The 21,793-nt window shown below is 26.5% G+C and overlaps 1 protein-coding gene across 2 annotated transcripts in view; it reads left to right on the forward strand.

Annotated features, from left to right (window-relative positions):
* Nucleotides 1-5,506: 5,506 nt before the first annotated feature.
* Nucleotides 5,507-21,793, forward strand: part of LOC107439276 (uncharacterized) — a 288,195-nt gene continuing 271,908 nt past the window's right edge. For both annotated transcript variants that reach the window (XM_087154669.1, XM_087154670.1), the window contains exon 1: nt 5,507-5,969. In XM_087154669.1, coding sequence (XP_087010795.1) covers nt 5,863-5,969 — 107 coding nt within the window. In that variant the 5' untranslated portion in view covers nt 5,507-5,862. The remainder of the gene's footprint in view (nt 5,970-21,793) is intronic.

Raw genomic sequence — 21,793 nt, forward strand, 5'->3', positions numbered from 1 at the left:
CCACCGCCGTGGCTTAGCCATAGGTGCTCACTGGGTAACGATAAGAAAGTAGCAATTCAAGCATTTCTGAGGTCAATGGGAAATAGACCAAGTGCCCGCCATTAACCAAAAAAACATTTATTTGTGATACTCTTTAAATTATAGGACTAATTTTGTTTGTCAATATTTTAATATATAAAATACATAACAGGAAGCAAATTTAATATTTCCCTAAAATAATAAATACATATATTTTGATACTTACTGATGGCTCAAACTATAGTAATCTCATTTATTCGAAAGTTAAATATCATGGCATGTTTAAAATTTTTCTTCTCCTTTTTATACAAATTTCCCGAAATGAAAATGCAAATAAAAGTATTTTTTTATTTTTTTTATTGTTAATAATTGTTTTTAACAGTAACTATAAATTTTTTGTCTTCTTTTACTCCACCTATCTATCCAACAAAAGCTAAAAATTAAATTCTCATTGCTGTATCAAGTTACCCCATATTGTAGGGTTACTTAGGCCCCCATCTCTAATTTGTTCATTTACTTTTGCTTTTAATATACAAGTTTTTGAAACATTTCATTCATGTAAGAAAAGAGTGTAATTACAGACCCAAGAAAATGACAGTAACACTGCCAGACGCTCTAAATTTAAAAAAAAAATAAGTTATGGCGGTACTTCTAAAATTTTTATTCATTATTATTTGAAAGACAAAGGTGATGGAAATAATAGATTGAAATATCCAAAATCAGCTTTCAGGAAAAATAAAGCTTGAAGGTTTGATAATTCAGATGGTTCAAGTCACCAAGATTAGTTAAAGATTGTTTAAAATATAAAAATCAAAGAAAAAACGTCACAATATAGTTCATGCGATTTGTAACAGCATTAAACTGGAACTGCATATAAAACTGGATTTTTAAAACTTGTAATTGCTAAATATAAAAAAAAATGATGTAATTAAAGAAATTGATATTACTCCTTTACACATCACGATCATACCTAACAAAAGCATTTTTTAACAAAAATGTTGCGAAGTCTTGACCTCAATCAGACGATGCAATCGACACTTAAACTGGCATTTAATAACCTTACTTTCACATCATAGGGATGGAAAGGATTTTTTTTTCATCTTTGACAAATTAAATGTATATCTTGTTACGTATACATACTGAATCTTTTGTCGGTCTTCAAAAATAAACCCATGATTCTCAGCTTTCAACCTGAAAACCTGACTATCCTTTCTAGCATCACTTCTTTTTTTGATAAACTTGCAAGTTATAAATTGCGCAGAAAAATCAAGTCAGCATTTAAAATATATTCAAAAAAAGTCCTATTTATAGATATATTTTATGGATATATGAGTGAAAAATAAATTGTTCGTTCTATAACGAACATTAAAATACTTGGGGTTCGTTAATTTCTTGGTATCTATCTTTGACAAATTAAACGTGCATCTTGTTACGTATTCATACTGGATCTTTTGTCAGTCGTCAAAAATAAACCTATGTTTCTCAGCTTTCAACCTGAAAACCTGACTATCCCTTCTAGCATCACTTCTCTTTTTGATAAACTTGCAAGTTAAAAATTGCACAGAAAAATCAAGTCACCATTTAAAATATATTCTAAAAAAGTCCTATTTATGGATATATTTTAATATTGTATGCGAAAAAAATAAATTGTTCGTTCTATGATGAACATTAAAATACTTGGGGTTCTTTAATTTCTTGGGATAATTTATTTAATTAAAACTTCAGTTTTTTTACAGAAACTAATGCATTCAAATGGTAGTATGCTGATTCTTATAAGGTTCAACTGAGCGGAGTATGGAAAACTAACCGAAAGGAATAAATCTATACGAATTGACTTTAGGCAGAAGCTGCAGAGGGTCATATAAATTGTATTTCACGGGTTCTTTAGATAACGTTCAGTCAGTTCATAAAAGGTAATTGACATTACTAATAAGTAAAACCCCTGATATTTTATTATATTCTACATGACCTATTTATGTTAAGGCTTTTTAGACACTGGTACGAAGCAAATTTAATATAGAAACTGATCTTGGCATAAATTTGGTGACCTAGAGTACAAGATGCTGTTTCTGGTTACTAGAATAGTACACCAAATTTTGTCAAGTATAAACTATTTAAAGAAGATATTACATTATAAGATTTATTTTGAAGCTATTTAAATTCGTTTTATAACTATTTTAAATAGTATTAAAGTTTTCTATAAACTCTCATCTTTATAAGTGCTCAAAAGCTATAGAAAAAAAGTAGTGATACATTTTACCCAATATTTATTATAATATAGTCTCTGAGAAATTAATCCTTTGACATAGAATTTTTATTAATCATATTTTTCATACCTTTTTCATTATTTGTATTAATTAAAGTCAAACTAAGAAAAAAATATTAGATTAAACATGTTAATAATTTATGGTTATGAATTGCAGCATGAAACACTGGTGTCTTTTTCTGCGTTAAAGATGAAATCTTCCAAACAATATATTTTTTTTTAATTTGTGCTTATTTACAGTTATTTAAGTCTAAAAGAAACAGTAATTTACCATAGAAATTTCTTTGAATTATGTGCATAACTTATTATTGATAAATTTTTGAATATGAATGAAAAAAAAAATCAAACTATTTTTTTTTCGGATATTATATCTTAGTATAAATACAATTTCGATAATCGAACTGACTTTTTTAGCAACTATTTTTAAAATCAAAAACTATCAAAAATATTTTTGTTATTAAGAATTACTTATTATTAAGAATACATTGGTCATTAAAAAGTTATAATTTCTCTCTTGTAAATTCGTAAAATATAATTTGAAAGTTAGTTATTTAATGCAAAAATAATTTCTGAATCGCATTGTTTTGGCTCATACGGTTTGTTTCAAAAAACACTCATCAATCAACAAAAAAAAATGAAAGAAATAATAATAACAACACAGTAAAAATGTAAAATCTATTAAATGAAACTTCGATATCCATCAGTTTTCTTTGATTGATGAACTTGTTGGCTAAATGATCTTGTCAACTCTGAACGCAATAATGTTGTCCACAAAATGACACATTCGATCAACAATTTGTCGACAAGTCGAACGTGATCCGTTCTACAAATTGCCTTAGACCATAATTTACTCCAGTAAATTCATTTTCAATTCCTGAGAAAATATTTCGAATGGCACTGTTTTTCTATTATAGATCAGATTTCTATTTTTTTATATTGGGAGTATTTCATTTATTGTACTTCTAAATTATCCACGGTAAATATTCTATTAATTTTTATAAGGTATATAATGATTGTGACACGTCACTACCAAATTTAAAAACTAATGTGGATTCATAAATATTCTAAAAAAAAAGTTTTCCAATGATCTTTCGTCTTAATCCTAGTTTGTATTTTCAATAACGTTAAAAACCTGAAGGCATGCTAATAAAACTTTTAAACTTACCTTACAAACTGCTTTTCATTTTATTTAAACAATGACCAACACAACCAAAACCTAAACCAATGACCGACCAGCCTAAAACAACCAACACAAAAAATCACGACACATCGCAAGATGCTTCACAAAAATTAATTTTTATGCTTAAAAAAATTCACAAATTTTTCCAAAAAATTTGTATACAGATTTTTACAAAATTTAATTTAAAATTTTTAGGCGTTTCCTCGGCAAAACTAAATTTGGGGAATCTAAATTGATTTATTTGACCAAAACAAATTTTCTTACAATTTGGTTATAACTAATAGTATAATCATTAAATTGACTTTGCCATGACAAAATATTAAGCTCTTTATTTCTTATATTTGAAAGCACAACCTTATTAATAAATGTAAAATAGTTTTGTTAACTTTGTTTTTCAACATTAATGCACAACTGGGGCCATTTTTCGTTCCTTCTGGAGCTTTGAATACAGAACGAAATCTGTATTAGAAACATGTTTAAAATAAAACAAACCAACGAGTCAATAAAGTGCGATTTGAAGTTGTTTTTAACACATACTTCAGAAATGAGGGACAAACGAAAAAAATTACTTTGTGCTTGATCTCCTCTTTGAATACCGAATACAGACAATACGGCAACAATTGCCACTTTTCTGGGTTGAACTTTTTATTCACACTTTCCGTCCACAATTAATTAATTGTGATTTAATAATCTTATACGAATTTGTTAAACTTAAGTTAAACTTTTGAAAGCAATTTATTCTCGCTCAATAAAAAATTCATTTTATTGCAGCATGACAGATTAAAAATCTAACAAATGGCAAACTGATTTGAAGGAAAATAACTGAAAACTTTGTTGACTAAATAGGATAAAATATGAAAAAAAATTTATTTTATTAATTAAGGAAATAATTCTGAATAATAATTTTAGACAAAGTATTGCAAAGCTAGACGGTAAAATTTTTGTCAGTATTTTGCAATTTAAGTATTATGCAATTTGTCAGTATTTTGCCTCAGCTTAGTCAGTTTTTTGAAAACCTTATATCGTAGCATTGATTTGAATTTAAATCCGAAAATGAATAATGATAAACATTTTCCTTTTTTTTAAAATAATCTTTATTTGTTTTTGGTTTTGTAAAATATTATCTTCAAGGATCATTTTGAACGTGAACTATATCATTGCCAAATAATAAAAAAACTAAGTTTACAATATGTATTCATAATTTATGTATTTTGTATTCTAAAATTTCTTTCACTTATTAAAAACAGTAAATGCAATGGGAAACTAAAATTTCTTATTTTTCAAAAAAAAATATCTATTTAGTATTTTAAATTTACTAAAAAGTTTAAAAAAAGACTAGAAAAATCTAATGAAAAACCAGATTTAAATACAATTAAATAAACCTGAAAAACCTTATGTTACAACTTTTAGTCTAAAGTTAATTTCAAATATTAAACTCTTAAAGTATCACTTTGCTACTTTTTTGAAAGTAAAAATCACACAAAAAATGAGAGTTTTAAAATCGACTAATTTCTAAAACCGTTTTTTTAAATGTTTAACTTAGCAATCAACTTATGTGAGATGTTTAAAACAACTATGCAATAATATTTCCTTTGAGTATACCAAGTAAACTACTCAAACTATAACAAGTACTAAACAAGTAATGAATTCAAATTGAATAATAAAATGAAGATGTCACTGAGAAAAGGAAAAAAAAACATTTTTAACCCTGTTCAAACTTTGTTGGTCTTAAAAAGTTATAATGTTTTTTTCGCCTGAAAATCATTTAAATATTTTGAAAGATCGTTTGATATAATCGTTTGACTTAGCAATCAACTTATGTGACATCGTTCGAAAACTATGCAACTCTCTTTTCCTCTCGAAAACTCTCAACAACTAATGGATTCAAATTGAATAATAACACGAAATTGTCACTTCAAAGAAGAAGAAAAAAATAAGGCGGGAAATGATCTGTTTACAAACACTGTAGAGCCAGATTTGGCGACGCCAATTTCTCCTTCAAATGGCATAGTGGAATTCTTCCGCATCCTTTGGCGGATCTTACTTCTAGCAACCTTTTACGATGGAAGATGAAGCTTTAGTCGTTGCTTGGCAACCGAAGAGTTGGTGGTTAACTTAAATCCAATCATGTGTGTTTATACTTGAACTAAATTTAAGTCGAGCAGTTTTATTCCTGTTTTATAAAATTCTATTTAATACACAAAACGTTTCAATTTCAAAGTGATTTTTCTCATACTTTAATGAATTTTATTTGTTTTGAACAAAAATTATATATTTTTATGTGCAAAGGAAACCTATGTTAAAAAGCACATGGTTTTCTAAAATTAGCAATTAACCTTGTTTTGTTTTGAACCATATAATGATTACAAGAATCCGTCCAATATTTTAACAATTCAAAATGGTTTTCAATTGTGTACAAACTGCCAAGTATAGGCTTTTTAATGTGATACTGTGTTTAACAAGCTTTTGGCACTGCCTGAACTGTTTAAACTTAGAACCTAACATGTAAGTAGTATTTTGATTTGATTTTTGATTTGATTTTTGCTAAAAACGGAAATGTAAAAACAAACACCTTGAAAATAAATAAAATTTATCTATGTTGTACAAAATTTAGGTTTTTAAAAATTCAACAATTTAAATTCTTAAATTTCAAGTTCTATTTCTTTTCTGTTAATTTGGATGTTCTGGACAAAACAGTTTTGAATGCTATTACGATTTTATTTTAAAAACGTATCGTATTCCCATAATTTTTTTTTATCCTATGTGATTAATTATTTCATTGATTGTCTTTTATTATTCAAGATTACACAATTTAATCTAAAATTACAGTTTTATATGATTTTTAGTTTGTTGAAATTTTTTTTTTGCTGTACTATTAAAAAGTGTTCGAGCTAATCCGAAAAACAAAGTTTTTTAAAAACATTTTTTTTTCACAACGGTCTTTTTATTTTAATTTTATTTTGAGCAGGTTTTTAAACTTTGACGGAAAGAAATAGAACTTATATTAAATTACCTTTGGGGAAATCAACTTACGGCTTTCATAAGGTTAAAATGTGCCAACTCACTTTGAAGAAAATAATCAATTAAAAAACTTACGTAACTAGCATAAGAAGTTTTTTAACTTTCTCAAACTCACTCCATCTGTCAGAAAATTTAAAGCCTTCGACATTTATATATTTTTTTTAACAAAAAGTTTCTTTAATCGAAATATATTCAAAACAAATTTCGATACAAAAAATTATTTATATGCGATTAAAGAGGTATTTGCATGTAATTTGTGTATAGAAAAATGTTCTTATTTTTTTAATTAATTTTTCGCAAGAAAAATTAAAAACCTGCTTTAATTCTTTTAAGTAAAACTGTCTAACAATTTTGATTCAATTATGCTATACTTTGTAAAAATTATAATTTGCTGTAATTTGTCTTTAATTTTTAAAACAAACAAGTAATGCTTTTCTTTCATTAAGAAAAAATTAAGTTAATTCATATAAACCTAAATTCTTTGCTGCAGCAAGAAGCGTTTTTTTTTTCTGGGATCCTCTTCCAAAAATGTGTTGCATATCTGTATATAATATAATTAGTTGCAAATATAAGCTGTATATATTATCCAATTTCGTTTCTTTCCAGAATTGAAAACATATTAATAGCATTTTGCAGTAACTCTTCTTACAAAATCATTTTGGATGTCTCATAAAATCATTGAATTCATTTTTAAACAACTCTCTTCAACACAAAAAAAATATGAACAAATTAAAAACAAAATAAATCAACTCGTATATAAATAAAAATGTTATTCAAAAACTCTTAAGTACATAAAAAGCTTTAGATATAAAATATATATTGAAATAAATAAATAAAAAGGAATATGTTTCATGAAGATCTTATAAAAATTTTTGTAACCTACATTTGACAAATATTATAGACAAATTAGCTATTTGTTTTGAAAGACGTATGTGAAACTAATTTAAAAACAAATTAGTTACTAAGTTAATTTAATTCATAAAATAAATATAAATTTTTATATTTAGGTTAATTTACAACTATTAGATAAGTTATGTGTTACTTTTTTTTTCTTTCTTTAACCTTTTCCTCTCTCTGACTTCTTAAATTGAAAAAATCAGGATCACAATGAATAAAATATTTGCTTTTGATTGGATGATAAGGAAGAGGTAGGGCCGATTCATACAAAACGAGTTTCAATTTGTTCGTAATTCTGAAGTATATGGATCTTCTCTTATATAATGTAACAAGAACATTAGAATTTTTTTTTATTTAGCACAGAAAATTTTATAATAATTCAATCTTTGCATGCAAACTAAACAGTTCGATGCTTTTTAACTAAAAACATTAATTGAATTCTCTATATCAATAATTTTGCGCAGAAAGTTATGCAAAATCAAATTCTTAAGTCTTTTTCCTTTTAAATTAACTACGTAAATAAAATTGCTTAAAGTTTTATGTGAATGACAAATTAGTTCCCACTACACTGCTATTCAATCCCTTCTACTTGGAGAAAAAAATTCTGGTAAAATGATCGTATTGTATGGTGATGACCTTTTCGGTAAACAAAAATCATGATATACGGTATATAAATAATTCCTTTTTTTTTTTTTTCGATAATATGGTGACGGTTTAGCAAAAATTTTAGTTTTCAAAATTATAATTCTTATTAGCACGCATTTAGCAGAAAATACAAAATTTGAAAGTAAATTTTACCGAATAAATGGTTTTTATGCCATGCTAATATAAAATTACAAATTTTATAAAATTACCAAAATTACAAAATATGCCAAATTTTTTGACTTATTATTAAACGATATTTTAGTGTTAATTTTACCAAAATCATTATCAAAGCGTTTCTGTATAAATTGTCGAGCTTGTTGGTATTTCTTTAGAGATATGGTAAATTTTATTACATTTTTTCGGATTAGACCATGCTTTCTTCTCGGTGTATTTACTTCTCTCTTCATTCATTTTGTCATAACTATAAGAAAATACTAAAAAAAAGTCTAAGATAAATTTTGAAATGTTTATGACTAATTTTAAGTTGATAAATCTCAACAGTAGTTCCTTTTTTTTCTTCCACAATGCAAGCCAATCATCTAAAACCCCACTTTTTAATCTTTAAAATATTGAGAAGCGTCTCGAGAAAAATATCTGCTTTTACTAAAATTGATCTTAATAAGTGGGAGAGAAATATAGCCTTCTTTCTCTTCAAACAAAAGTTTATGAGTTATTTATTTTGAAAATAAAATTAAAAAAACTTTCCATCAAAATATGTTCCAAATCGTTAAAAACTATACAAATTAAAATTTCCTTAAAAACAAGTTCACATATTAAAAGCCCTTTATTAGCGAATATGATTAGATTAAATAAACCAATATTTTTCTTCAATTACATAAATTGATAGTAAATTTATTTGACAATGAGAATCTAACTAAAACGCACTAATTGATTGAACTAAATATATTCAACAAACTTTGAAGTTTCTTAGAAATATTTGTCTCAGGATTAAAACAACTATATTTTCGATATACTGTTAAGTAAAAATATATTTTAATTAGTTCTCTATTTTTAGTATTAGCCCTCTATTTTAAGTATTTTATTTTAATTAGTCCTCTATTTTATTTTTTTTTCTTGGTAGCAAATATAAAGCACCAATTTATATAGGAACCCATTTGTAGCCGATCACCTTTGAAAAAAAGTTTTCTTTTTCATTAAAAAAATCAATGAAATATTAAAAAAAGTGGCAACAGAAGGGATACACTATTTTTTTTCTATTTTGTTTATAACGAGTGGTGAACAGCTGACCTAATCTTGAGTTTACAACTATCAGTTTTCTACTCAGTAGCCTTGTAATTCTGATCCCAAAACAGAAGACAAGTAAACTCCTAACCTGAGCATTGGGACAAGCTAGTTTCCGCGGAAGAATTTTTGTTGGAACTAACCCTCATTGCGTTTCAGGGAGAGGAAAACCACGAAAACCTCAAATGGTTACCACGAACTATTCTAAGCTATTATTCATCTACCTCTGCGGATATTTTTACGACAACACTGAAATCAGTACGAGCCGGGACCAGAATTCGTATGAACCTGCCACCTCTTGGATTTGAACCTGGGTGACATCATTGGGAGGCGAACGCTCTATCCCCTGAGCCACCAAGGTTCAAAGATACATTACTAGGATTATTATTTTTTTTTAAAATAGTTTCGTGTACCATAAAATATTAAAAGTATAAATATTTATACTTAGATCTGTAGTCAATGCACACTAACTAAAATTGCAGATAACAGAAAAAATATACTCTTGCTATAAACAAATATGTATTGTGTCTTTTCAAACCAGTATTTTTCCAACATAGACCACTTGTTTGGCTGGGTTTTGATGGGATTAAGAAGAAACAGGTACCTTAACGAAATGTAAAAAAATAAGGGTGTAGTATAAGAGTATATTATAATTACGGTATAGTATAACATTTCAGCGCTAGAGCTAAACCCTTGTTTTTTTCTACCCCTTTTTAACAAATCACTTACAGCTGTTGTTTTTTTTCTTCATCATTACAAATCGATCCCCAAAAAGAAAACATTTTTAATGGCATATTAATAATGTCTGCAAGAAATATAAATTCGCAATTTTTAAAAATAAGAGTTATGGATTCTATTTTATAATAAAAGATAACGCTAGATTTATTATCATTCGAACTTTTCTTCTTCTTAAAAAGAACAACAAAAATGTGCACGAATTTATCGAAAAATTAAAGATATTATATTGTTTTGTTTTTTTTAATAACAGAAAGGCATACTTTCAAAGCATCAAAAAAATCATTTTTATAATGTTTTTCTAAAAGCACTTAAAAAAATGATTGCAAACTTTTTTTTGTAAAGTTTATATTGATTTAAATGTTTTGATTTAATATGATAAAAAAACATTAAAAGAAAATAGTTTAGCTCTTATAAATTTAGTTATGATTATAATTCTGTCTAAAAATGATGAAACACGTTTAGTAACACTGTTAAATTACTTTATTATTTTTTCCAGTCATTTTGTTTTCAAAAGTTTAAAAGGAGGATTGCTGGAGTGGCAAGAATCAAAATTTTCAAACTTTGTGTTTTTATTTTTTATCAAATCCATAGCCATTTTCTTAAATATTAATTCAAAATAGATTGCGATAGGAATTTATGGAGACATTTGTAAGATCACAGAGAAAAAAATTCTGGTAAAATTACAGTACTGTATGGTAATGAGATTTTTGCTAAAAAAAATTTAAATACCATACATTTTAATTTTATTAAGCGTAGTCTGCAATGTAATTGTAATTATAATCTGGATGTGGGTGCTACTTCATTAAAAGCCTCTTTTAAAAATATTTAATTCGTAGATTTTTAGATTTTCGATCAGATTCATAATTTCATATTTTTTTGATATTCTATACAACATTGTTTTGAATTTTAAATTCAAAAATCACTTTCTTGCAAACTTTAAATTTCTAACATTTTTCAAAAGAGAATCGAGGTTTTATATCCAATTATATTTATCCAAATAAAATTCTGCGTATTTAAGTATATTTCTTAAGCAGGACTTTTACTAGTAGATTTTGCCTTTGAGCTCTTTAATCAGGAACTTTTAATCAGGAAAACATTTCAACAATGCAACACTCGTCATGATAACAATACAGGTTAGGAAAAAGACACATCACCATTAATAATAATCAATTGGTATTTATTTTGGTTTTAAAGAAATAACTTATGTAAACGAAAAGTTAATAATGAACTTCTTTGATCTCGAAATAACTTTTCTTGGTATTGGAAATTAAACTAAGTAAATAAGAGCGATATCAATCATATCTCTTGATCAACGTCATCAATAATGTACAGTTGACCACATTAGTAAGTTGATCTGATGCCCCGTCTATGATGACTTCTAAAAATCAAGCATCAAGTTGACAAAACTAATTGCATCACTTATTTTTAAGTCTAGTTTATCAGTTGCGTTTAAAAAGGGAAAACGAGAGTTTAAAAAGAATTGACGCTTGTGGTACATCGTCCCTACATGCTCGTGTTGTTGGATTATGATCTGCATCGTTTTAGCTTCTGAAGTATCTTTTTAACATGAATAATACAAGTTTAAAAGCTTCAAAAAGAGATAGAAAAAGCTTCAAATACTTATATGATTTACTATGCCCCCAGATCTGTCAGAATTTAAATAGTTGGACCTTTTTTATGTCCAACAACTATCTTATCAACATATTGATACATAATATGAGAGTAAACTATACAATTAAACAGATACAGTTGTTGTGTATTGGAATTTAACTATTTATTTTGAGAAAATTTCATGATTCCTGCTTATCTTCGAGCTTTAAGAAATATTAGCTAGGTAACACTTTCTATTTCTGCAAGACTTCTACAAGACCCTGACAATCAAGAAACAGTGTAAAAGAGTCTGTATGAGGTTCATAGCAATTGTAAAAATTAAATAATTAGAATGCCTTGTGAGAACATAGCGATAATATGGTATATATCAATATGTTCCAAATAGATAAAATCCAAGAGATTATTTCTGCAGGTTTTATTTGATGAATATTCGTATTGATCTACATTCAAGTTTTTCTTAGATTCTTCTGTAAGTCTCAAAGTGATGAAAACACGTGGAAATCATAGTTCAACAATCTTAAACAATGACGAGATTGTTAAAAATATCATCCAAAACCATGTGTACCAGCCAAATGAAAAAATAGATTTGAAATATATTATCTCTTATCTCGGTTCTTAATGTGAAGTTATTTAATACTTAGTCATTAAGAAGTCTGTCACTTTGATAGTTATTTTGAGATGGAAAGTCTTTAGGTGGCATTGGCCGAATTGGCACTTACGAAGTGTTTTGCAATTCATTTTTATTGTGCAATGTGTTAATCCTCCTACATACTTCTGGAAGTTATTTTCATGGTTTTATCAAACGAAAAAATTTTTTATCAAACACTGTCACTGTCAATGTCACATAAGTGGTTTTAAATACCCAATAATAATCATGAGTGTTAAAGAAGTTCATTTAGTATAAGTTTTATTCATAAAAATTTAGATGGTATTGGCCCTCAATGTGTTAATCAAAGAAAATTGTAGTTGGTAAAAATTAAACGAATGTTGAAAAATATTTAAAAACAAGACTTAAGAAAATGAAAATTATAAATTTAAAATCAGTATTGGTATATAAAGTCAAGGAGACACAGTGATTAAGACACTGAGATGATCTTGTTAAGGACTGAGATTCTATCCATTGTAGCAGCTTGAAGTCCACTCAGTTTTATATTGATAGGTACTAGCTTGTCTAGGGAGTAAAAGTGTCCGGTGCGCAATATTGAAATTATTGCCCCATCGTGAAATTTCGGAGTCTACACTGCCATCTGAATTACATCGAGCTATTGTGGGAATGCTTTAATTTTTATGTAAATATCAATGATGTTTTTTATCCATGAAAATGTCAAATTTATCATTAAAAACCAGTCAATACTAATTATTCCTTACAAATAATGATGTATTAACAATTTCCGTTATTCATTATCCACTACAAACTACTGGACAAAAATTACCGTCCATTTTATTTAATAAACATAATATCTTACGTTTATAAGGTATGATGTTATACAATTTCCTCAGAAAAATAAACTAAAGATGATTTTGGTTAAATCAAAAGTAGCTGTTTACTTCACTCAAATAGCAATTTAATTCTCCTTATTTTTTATTGCAACAGAAAATACGTTTTTGATCAAAGAGTACTAAGTGTGTAAATCAAACAGCTATTACATAGTTATGGCTCTCAGGTAGAGAATTTGTCTTCCTTAAGTCAATTTATGTCAGGACCCCAGTGTGTTCTAGTTATCTTTTCCTTTTTTCTCCGTTTATTTGTTGCAGATTTATAAAATCCTTTGATCAGCTAACTTACACAGCAAAAATTTTTTGTGTATGGTTTCCATCATTTTTGGTGTTTAGCTAGAAATAAAACATTCAAATTTACCTCATGTGCTTAGTATAATTATCGTACAAATAATTAAATGACAAAACAACATTTTTTGTTAAGAATTACTTAAAAGGTGCTTATATTTTTAAAAGAATTTTTTTTGCAATGAAGCCATTAAAATTATTTTAATTCGCCTAAAAATATGTGATGACACTAAACAAAAAAGAAAGAATAAATAAACAAATTATAACAGTGTAAAAGTAAGTAAAAATGTGATTACAAGCAGTGTAAAACATTTTAGTTTACCACAACCTCAAAAATGGTCGCAACTAAACACCACAATTTTTTTACAGTGTAGGTTGCGTCATAATATCATTTACATTTCACGCAATATCGTTGATTTGAGGTCTTGTGCCATTAAAACTCGCATCAACTCAACTACGTAGTTTACTAAGTTAAAAAAATTAAAATTGTAATGGATTTTCACATTAAAAAATTTAATTCACAGTAATATAAAATGAAACTAAACTTTAAAACACGCTGTGAAAAATCTTCATGTATCTGAACACCAAAAATGATGGCAATTGTAGCGCGCTAACTATGTGGCTTTGTGACACTACAGTTGCCACTAATAATGCAATACACTAAAACATTATAAAGTGTACAATAAAAAATAAACATATCAGTTGCAAACTTTTAAACTGCTCATTTGCTTTTGCAATAAAAATTTCCTTTTATAGAATCGAAATCAAATACAAAACGAAAATTTACAAAAATTACTTTTTGATGTTTTTTCTTCAAATTTAAATAAAATCTCAACTAATTATTATTAAATTTATAGGATTCTAAAAAAAATAGAAAAATGACTACTTGAGTTATCATCCTTTTATATTTCTGTCCCTAGACAGTAACTAGACATAACATCACGATCCATTTCTGTTTTACCTGTGACTTTGAAATAACACTTAACACTGTAAAAAATTCCGGATCAAACTACGGCAAAAATACCGCCACTCAGGTTGCCGGTACTTTTTACCGTGAAATCCATTTTTACCGGAACATGCCAGTGAACAAAAAAAAGAGATTTCGTTATTTTTAAAGTGTTAGTTACCATATAATCACTGTATCAATCTAATTAAATAAATATTACTGTAAAATATACGGTACGATATATTACGGTAAAAATGAATTTTACAGATGATGCACCCAAATTGCTGGTAATTTTTATTCCATAATTTGATCCGGAATTTTTTACAAATCAATTGAAACCGTACAATTCCCGCTTGTCTTGTTTTAAGCATTAAATGGCATAAATTATTGTTTACCCATTAAGGAAGAAAGTACATGTAACGGCTTAAAAAGTAGATGATTTTTATAAAACTATTTTTTGGCTGATAAAATTTAGATGAAAATAATAAGGACGGAGTCTAAATGCTTTTAAACAAGTCAGTCCGATAATTAGATTTTTTCAGTCTGACGGTTCTTTCAATTAACTTCATCAGTCTAAAAATTTCTTAACATCAAAACGTTGCATGCTCCTTTTATAAAGGTTGCATCTTTGTTAATTTTAGGAATATGATACTTTGGATTTATGTTTCTTAATAGCTGAACTATCAACTATCAATAGAAAAATTATTTTTTTATTAATATTGTGTAGTACACTAATGTTAAATATCATAAAACCAAATGGAAAAATATTTAAATATTCCATGTTTGAAACCTGTTTTTTATTTCAAAAAGTCAAAAAATACTGTATGATTAAAACAAAAGTGTTTTTACAATCATTCATAATTGTTGAATACAAATTATTAACAGAATTATTAATTAATTAATTATTAATTATTAAACAGAACACTTTTATCGACATCATGAAAAAAAAGTCACGAGTTTAGTATGAAAACTAAAAAAGGAATGAGAAGCAATAGTGTTGATATAATTTAATCAATAAATAGTATTTAAAATTATTTTTTTTATCAAATTTACGGTGAAAAATACATTCTTATGGTTTTATGCGTGTTGTGAAACAACTCAAAAGAAATCGTAATCGGTAGTTAATGGCTTAAAACCTTTTATCACTTTAATTCTTTACACCTTTTTAATCAATAAACTTTAAAATAACATTGTCGGTGGTCTAATCCAAGTTGTGTGTATTAATTCGCTATGTTTACAGATAATTGTGAGCAATATATTTTGTGAGAACTTTTAAAATGCAAGCATATGGCATTAACGTTTTTTCTAATTAATAATCATCATGAAATATAGATTTCGGTACAATGACTCTTATTACATAAAATAGTAAGACCGCTTTTATACAACATTATCGTGTAGTTAATTTATTTTTATGGAGTCATAAAATGTAAAACGCTCTACAATAAGTCCTCGAGTCATAAAATTATACCCCGGATATTCTGAAGACATGATTCGTATTATTCCAACATTTTATTCCGGGTTTGGTGTGAGAAATTTTCATCTGTCGAAGAGAAATAAATTAAACAAAAGATTTAATTGCTTAAGTCCACGCAATATTTTTGTTCTCTTGTTATTTCAAATTACTTATTCCAAGTATAAAATTGTAAAAAATTATAACAATGATTTATATATAAATGCTTACACTTTGAAAGCTTTAAAAAGTACTTTACTTTTAATTGCTAAGGACATAACTCATTATTGTTCATTAATTACTTTAAAACTTTGGCACAGATGGGACGCCGGTGTCCCTTTTATATATTTTTTCTGACGCTCCTATTACTAGCGAAATTATATTTCGGTATTTTTAATTTTAAAAAAACAGTGAAATAGCTATTTAAAACATATGTTAGATTTTACTACTGTACTTAAGTACTTAAACATAACATTCAAAAAATGAAAAAAAATGTGAAAAATATCTTTAATAAAAATCTTGCGTTAAAGGGTTAAAGACAGAACTGTTTTTGTTATTTTGTTACTTTAAAAAACTCATTCAAAACACAAAATTATAAGAATTTATAATCAGAATTTATGCATAAATTCTTACAATTCAAAAGTATTAAAAATTGTATATTTTTAAATGTTAAAGACCATAAATTATTGTTCTGTTATTGCTTTAAAATACTCATTCCCGAGACAAAATGTACAAGTTTTAAAAATTCATAATGTTGATTTGTTCAGAAATATTATGTTTCATTATTGCTTTGAAATAAGAATTCCCAATGCATAATTATAAAAATTTAAGAATTCAAAATACTAATTTATTTAAAAAATTTTATAATTTAAAATAATTGAAATGTAAAGTTAATTTCTATTCGTGAAATTAAAAGAAACATTGGAGAAAGCAATTACAATAGGGGTTGATCTGTGCGCAAATGATTTTACTCTGTATTTAAATATAAATTTCGGTATTGAATGTAAATATTTAAAAAAAATTGCATATCAATTGGAATGCAATGTTTTCACTGTTATTAGAACACCGAATATAAGTTGAAACTTCTGAAAAGACATTTACAAATATATTTTTTTAAAGGAATGAGTTATAGTTTTAAACAGCATTTTTTATAGCAGCACTTTTCATACCCTCCTAGATTTCTTTTTAAATGAAGACCTAGAGGATTAAAATGATAACCTACCCTTATGCAATATATAAATTAACAGATATAAATTTTATAATACCTCACAAATGAGTGACTTCTTATAAACCAGAAATGTATTTTATTGCACGAATGATACTCTCACTATTTGGATAGAATTATTTACAGCTAAGTAGTGATATGTTTTTTAAAAAGATGTTTCTTATCACTTTTTATCCTGAAGGTCTTTAATTTTCATCCTGCTTCATTAACACTTTACGCAGTTTCATATAAACTAATGAAATTCCACTGTATAATAATGTAATTCGCAATAATTTTTTTTTGTGTTCATAGTTTTGATTAATAATTTGAGGAAAAAAATATTTATATTGAGTTATAAGATATTTTATGAAATGTCCTTTTTTATTATTATCTATTTGGGTCCTTTTTAATAATAGAATATTTTATGAAGGGACTGTTTTAACGTTAAACTATTTTGCGAATTGTTCATTTTAACGATAAGCTATTTTGTGAAGGTTCCGTTTTAAACGATAAAAATTTTAGTGGCCAGTCTGTTAATGGACCTAAATTTCTCCTAAATGACCCCTGATGCCCCCCACGTGACAAATGAATTTCTTATGACCGATATTTTTTAACACTAATTTTCCCAATGTAATACGATTAAAATATCTTCTTTCAATTCCTATTATGAATTTCGTCTACTTAGAAATTTATTACAAATAGTTTAACTGTTAGTACGTATTTTCTTTCAATAAGTATTTTTTTTTCCTTTCTAGTTCTATTTACTTTCCCTACGAATTATAATTCAAAATTTAGCTCTTCGTCAAACTGACACAATAGACAAAATAATATAAAAATGAAAATTAAAAAAATAAAACTTGATATGTATGTCTAATGGCATGTTGAGTAATGTTGAATAGAGTCAAGCAGTCTACGGAAATTTGGATCCAATCCATCACGGAATCAAGTAGACAGAGTCTTTAATTGTAAGCTCAGTTGTTTACCTTTGTAGTCAGAAATAGACGGTGCACGGATGAAATTCTATTAATCTGATAGCCTTGGTATGAAGAACTGTTCAGGGTTAACTTAAGTGTAAGTAATAGGCGTAAAGTGTTCTTAAATGAGTAATACTTAATCTAGTTTAAAAGTTACCCTTCTCTGAGTTGTTAAGAAGTAAAGAGTGTGGAATAAATTTTAACCGGATATTGTTACTGACGATAATTAGACTGAGATGTTCTTTGAAAGAAAATCTTTGAATTGCTGATCTTTGAAAGAAAAATTTTGATTAAAATTTATGGCTCCGTGAATGAAAAATAACATAAAACATTAAAACGTATCGTATAAGATGGTATAGACACTTGCAAAGATTAGAAAACCCTAATCCTGCAAGGAAACTGAATTTTGCAAACCCTCTGGCACTAGGAAAAGATGTCGCCGGTCGTCAGGTAGCTGGACAATGAAAAAAAGGGTCTTGACGTGTTAGGCGTCAAAAATTGGAGAATATTGGATTTAGATTGATAACGATGACTGTAGCTGACTGGGACTACCTTGGCCTGTTCTAGGCCGTAGTGCAGAAGAAGAATTTGTCTGAGCTAACTGTATTTTTTTCTTTTACAAATGAAAAAATTTAAATAACTGCATGATAATATTTATCAGAAAATGTTCAGTGGAAGTTGATACTAATTACATTAACATTTTCCTAAAAACAATATGTGTAAAACAGAAAAAAAAACATTTGCGTGAAATACGATTTATAAATAAACATGTGGAAACGAAATAATTAAGTTTCGTAGATTTTTAGGAAGAAAAAAAAACAGGGTAATTCTTAAACTCGCAATATAATTATATTATTATTTAATTTTTTAACATTATGTTAAATAATTTTAGGGTTAAAAAAAAACAATATTTATGAAAACTTTCGTTAAACGTGAGACTAATATTAATAATATCTATTTTTAATTATCTATTTTATGTAACTCTTGTGAATTAGTTTGCATAACCTTCTATAAAAGATCTTATGTCCTGAGAAGATAAACATTTCTTAAAAAAAAATGCTTGTATATAGTAATTCAGAAGATTTGAGTAATTCACATACATTCAATTAATCTCCTTTCTAATGTAGTAAAAAACTCCTTTTTAAAACATGTTAACTTTGAAATATTTACTTAATAGAAATTGATGCTATTGAAATATTGTTTATTTTTCAATTAATGAGGGGGGAAACACAGAGATGGTGATACATTTTACTTTTTTCCGCAATTATAGTTAACAGGATTTGTATCTAAACTCATTTGTAAGTTTTTTATTTCTAATTTATTCAACATCTGTGAACAATTAAAGAAGTGTTGTGTACCTCAAGTAAAACTTAAAAAACACACTGAGAAAAAAAGTATGGTCAAACTAACATAATATGGTAAAATTTACAGTGTAACTGACTACATGGGAACACCTAAGGTACGGAAATTTTTTAAAGGGGGGCTTTGGTAATTATCTTTGGTAAAATTAACACTAAAATATGGTTTTATTACCATACAGTTTGGTAATAAATGTGGTAAAACATGGTAATTTTTCATAATACCTTAAATCATGGCATAAAAACCATTTATTCTATTAAATTTACCTTTAAGTTTTGTATTTTTATTAAAAGTGTGTTAATAAGAGCTTTTACTTTAAAAACAATAACTATTACTAATTAAGAACTTCCGGTAAACCGTTACTATTTAAATAGAAAAATTACCAAATGAATAGTTTAAATACCGTATATTTTGTTTTTGTTACCAGAATTTTTTTTTTTTTACTTTACCTAAAATTTCATTACCTTATAAGTACGGTAATTTAATTAGATATTTTTTTCTCTATGCATAAGCTGTGAGCAAAGCAACTCTTCACTTTTCTTTCAAAATATATGACATTATTACTTTAGTCTTAAGAACCTAAACCATGCAATTAGAACATCTTTTGGATTCAAACCGATTTTTAAAATATATATTTACATAAAAAAGGAGTTTTCCGTTCTATGACTTAAGTATAGCTAAAACGAATATAATGTAATTTATGGCAATTTGAGGAATTTTTACTTAAATTTCATTATTTCGATGAATATTTTAGCCAGTTATTGTAAAAATGTGGTGAGTAGACCATCGCGCTTTTTCAAAATGTTCCACACGCCTCTGAAGTGCTCATGTAGAAATTTAATTTATTCAAAATTTTACTGAAGATTTTTAAATATAATGTTTTAAACATAATGTTTGAAACGTGCAGAACATGTAAGTACGTAAATTGATCCTTTAGCCTGTTCACTACTGAAATATGAAGAAATAAAGGAAAACAATATTTTACAATTCCGAATTTCTATTTTACTATCATAAATCATAATAAGATAAACAAAATACGAATTATACTGCCAGAGGACTAATAATTTTAGGTCCACATAGGTGAACTTTAGGTTTTAACTAAGTAAAATAATGTAAATATTTCAAATGTTAAACTGCATCTAAAGTAGGAACAAACATACATATTGTTGTTAAATACAATGATGAATAGATTTAATAATTATTTAGAAAAAAAATTTTTTAAGCGGTACGAAGTTTTTTTACAATGAGATGCAACACTTAATGTAATATCAATGTATTACTGCATGAAATCTCAGTTTTAAAACTATTTTAATTATGCAAATGGCGCAACATAAATAATTATTAAAAATAATCTAACATTAATTATGAAAAAATAATTATTGTGGGTAAAATGTCAAAATTACGGGAAGAACACAAAGTTATATTTATGAATGCACCTTAATGTAAGTACAATTAATTAAAATGCACATAAAAATATTGTTGAATAGACATATAAATTCGATATATTAAATAGATATGTTGAATAGATATATTAAATAGATATATTAATAGACTAAATATTCGTAATACTATGAGATTTCACTTGACTACTTCTCTGTCATAAGTTTTTATTACGTACCAAGGTGCACATACGTGGACCTGTATGTTCTTATCTGTATTATTTTTAAATATTAAGTAAATACAAATTTAAAAGCTTCATACAGATCACAGAACTACTAAGTCAAAGGAAATTCTTTTTCGGAATAATTAAATTATATAATATTTCAAATTAGTTAAATTTTCGAGCTTGTGGATTTAAAGTCATTTTTCGAAAATCACTTCTGTTTATGTGGATTTTTGCCCAAATAACTTACATGTTGAGCATCTATTGGAATTTCCAGAAAGCTTGAACATCTACGAATATTTCAGGGAAGGTAAAACTATAAATTTTCTCATAGCGTGTTTTTAGAAGCTAAGAAGCGAATGTAAACATATGTAGATCGAAGTAATGAAGAGGTTAATACTCTAGAACTAACTTTTAATTTTAATCTTAATTGATATTTGGTCGAAAGTCAATGTTGCCAATGTTGATTTAGACCTGAATGAATTACTTCTTAGATAAAATTTTAAATTAAATAAAACACCACATTTAGTACATAAATCTTATTTTTAAGTATGCCAAATATAATAAATAAAGAAATGACGCATTTGGAATGGTGTAGAAAACTGGTGAAAAATAACCTTTTGTCTCATTTCGTTTTAATAAAAATTTCCTTCTTTTGTACAAGCTTTAAAAAATGCGCTGGAAATATTCTCAAAAATTACTTTTATTTTTTTTTAAAAAAAAAGCCTAAACCTCCATTTTATCTTTTCAAACTTACATATATTTTTTGTATCATGTTTCCTAATAAATACTTACAAGATAGAAAAATATTTTTATAACTACCCCATATTGCTCATTTTAATAAATAAATATAA

This window comes from Parasteatoda tepidariorum, chromosome 11, assembly GCF_982258835.1.
Source record: "Parasteatoda tepidariorum strain Cologne lab strain chromosome 11, Ptep-v5.0, whole genome shotgun sequence".
In the NCBI taxonomy this organism is placed as follows: domain Eukaryota; kingdom Metazoa; phylum Arthropoda; class Arachnida; order Araneae; family Theridiidae; genus Parasteatoda; species Parasteatoda tepidariorum.